Below are 2,858 nucleotides of genomic sequence, written 5' to 3'. Positions count from 1 at the left end.
TTAATAACTCCTGTGACTACCAGAAAAAACTGCTTTAAACCATAGGTATAAAACTGCTTCCAAGTGAATTTCCTGAACCCTAATGCAGTATCTCACATTTGCCTGGAGAATGCTGCTGTCTTTAGAGAAGCTCTACACCAAAATGTAGGCATATATTCTGTCTAAAATAGCCTAGGAACCAGGCAACAGATACATTCTGTGATTATTTCAATCCTTATATGTTATTTTTAAAGTGCAGATACAAAAGTGTACCACCAAAGAAGTAAAAAAATTAGAAAAACAGAAGTATATCATTAAGCTGCTCACTGGAAGGCTTTTTGGTTTTTGATTAAGTACTCAAAAAAACCCCACAAACCTCAACCTAACTTGTAGAAGAATGAATATGGAAAGAACATAAGCAAGACAGTTTTGCTAGGGTTGCTACGATTCCACAAAAAAACCCAGAACACAGCAAAAAAGCCTCCCTAAAATAACTACAGCACTCAAGAGAAGACAAGTAATGACAAGCTGGGCCAGAGGTGAAAGCTGTGTGTGGTAGAGGTGTCTAACTGAAGGAAATACATGAAATAAAAATATTAAGAACTTAAATCATTTATTTCTATTAACAGAAAAAAAAAAAAAAAGCAATGCAAATCAAGTTCTCAAATTGCAAATTTGGAAAGTGCAATCCACAGCAGCTGTCCTTGCACTCCATGAATCCAGCCTGGTATCAACAAATGCTTGTGTCCCTGCCATTCCTGATGTCCAGGGAATATAAGCCCTGGAATAGTCTAGTGTCAGGAGTCCTTGCTCTCAGGAAACCAGTACAGACACAGATCTAGTTCACAGCATCTCATTCTCATGGATTTTTATTTCATGGATAAAAATCAATAGCAACCAGAAACACTGAAGTTATTGGCCATTAACCCCTAGCACTATAAAACTCATTTGGGCTTTAAATGTAATCATCATAGCCAGTGAGCTGTAAATGCAGGAAAGCAAAACAGCCATAAAAATGGAGATCTGTTTGCATCAACTATTAGACACCAGGCCATGCTGCATGCATAGTTATTTATAAAACAGAAACCATGCTTGACTACAACAAAAAATATTTTCCTAGCAGATGCAGATACTAGTCAAAACTTGCCCCTTTCTTTTAGGATTTATTACTTACAGGAAATGTACAGATATGGTGCCTTTTACACATACATATTTCCTCTGAGGATTTTACTCAAAAATATGTTCTCAACCTTTAAATTTAAGCAAGGGAATGTGATTATCAGCTGATCACTGTGTCATCTTGCTAGGGTTCCTGAGCTCCTATTAGGTAACCAGAGTCTAGAGAGCAACTTCAGAGGTGGATGCTACTCTTGCTGACACATAGTATCATGCATTCACCTCCTTGATTTTCAGTAAAAAATATAAATAGACTGAAGAGGTGCCCTGAGCTTGAAGCTTTGAACTTAGAATAAGAGACAATGCTGTAAATATGTTTTTGTAAAACAACATTTTCACACTTTGGAAATGAAAATGCACATTAGGAACTTAACTCTTGAGCACTGGCACTGATATAAACAGCTTTTATTCCGTTACTCTACACTGCATGGTTCTACTTCATAATTACTATACTATGAAATGAAAACATGTTTTAGGTTTATAAAATTTGACCAAATGCAATTAGATGATCTAAGTGCAAGAAAATCACCTTTCTTTTTTTCCCCCCACATTAAGTGTTTTTCATATTCCCACTGGAAGATTGTTCATACTTCTATTATTTTTTTTTAAATTATTGTTGAAGATCCTTAAAAGAGAAACTACTATCCTGATAATTTTGTTTTTCACAAGCATTAAAAATATTGAGAACAAAACAATAGCTGCAGTGCCCCAATCCTCTACTTGCAGCTTTTTTATCACTGAAAGTTAATTTATTTTCTCTCTACTAAATCAATCAGCACTGCTACTGCCACCAGGGAAGCCAGGTTCCAGTGTGATTCTTCCACGGTGAGAGTTTAAACTTCATCATTACTTTGATGAAGTACCAGAATTTACTAGGAAATACACTGAGATTACTAATTCAGTTGATGTTGTTTCTCCCCCAGACTGTAATATCAACAAGAAGTAACATTGCTCCTGGAAACAAATAACCTATCTTGCAATAAAACCCACCAGATACCTTAGCTCCTTTTAGCAAAGCTCAGTTGCACTTGAAACCACTAGCAGAGAATATGTGGGTTTACTAGAACTTCTGTGAGAAGACCAAGGAGCAGATTGGTTTTTGTAAATGAAGAATACTCCCAGTACTCTTCTGAAGAGATCAGTGCTGTACCAGAATGGTACCAAGATAGCAAGTTAATTAATCTAAGCAAACTTTATGTACTAAAGCAATGGGTACTTCAAAAATCTTTGCTTAAATTAGTTTTGAGATTTGAAGAGACAGCAGAAAACATTTTGTGAAAAGAAAAATCATCCCAAACCTTTGATTGAGACTTGCTCACTTCAGCCCAAATAGCCTACTGAAGGGAGCAGGGAGAGAAGCAGAGAAGCAAAGATCAAGTCTGGACCTACCTAACAACTCCCGAGGTGGAACTGCTCTGTTGGCTCCGTTGCATGGAATGTTTGGGTATGGGGCAGATGAGGAGGAGTTTACCCACAACTCAGGTGATGAATAGTTGAAGGATGACTGGTTACTGTGGTCCTGAAGCTCTTTACACTGACCAAGACTGTCTTGAGGAGTGTTTAATTCTTCAGAACAAGCCTGGACTGAACTAGAGGAAATTCTTCTTTGGTACAATGGCCTGCCTGGTCCTCTTGGTTCATACTGCAAACAGAAACACAAAACAAAAAAATACCTCTTGCTCCTTTCATTTAACTGTGTCTAT

At 37.1% G+C, this 2,858-nt stretch overlaps 1 protein-coding gene across 1 annotated transcript in view; it reads right to left on the bottom strand.

Moving 5' to 3' along the window:
* HELZ (helicase with zinc finger) overlaps positions 1–2,858 on the bottom strand; it is a 67,846-nt gene that overhangs the window by 1,592 nt on the left and 63,396 nt on the right. Inside the window, exon 29 of the mRNA XM_010002700.1 lies at positions 2,545–2,797. Coding sequence (XP_010001002.1) covers positions 2,545–2,797 — 253 coding nt within the window. The remainder of the gene's footprint in view (positions 1–2,544; positions 2,798–2,858) is intronic.

Source organism: Chaetura pelagica, unplaced genomic scaffold (assembly GCF_000747805.2).
Source record: "Chaetura pelagica isolate M959 unplaced genomic scaffold, ChaPel_1.0 scaffold47, whole genome shotgun sequence".
In the NCBI taxonomy this organism is placed as follows: domain Eukaryota; kingdom Metazoa; phylum Chordata; class Aves; order Apodiformes; family Apodidae; genus Chaetura; species Chaetura pelagica.
The sequence above is the reverse complement of the archived record's forward strand: the minus strand, read 5'-3'. Positions and strand labels throughout refer to the sequence as shown.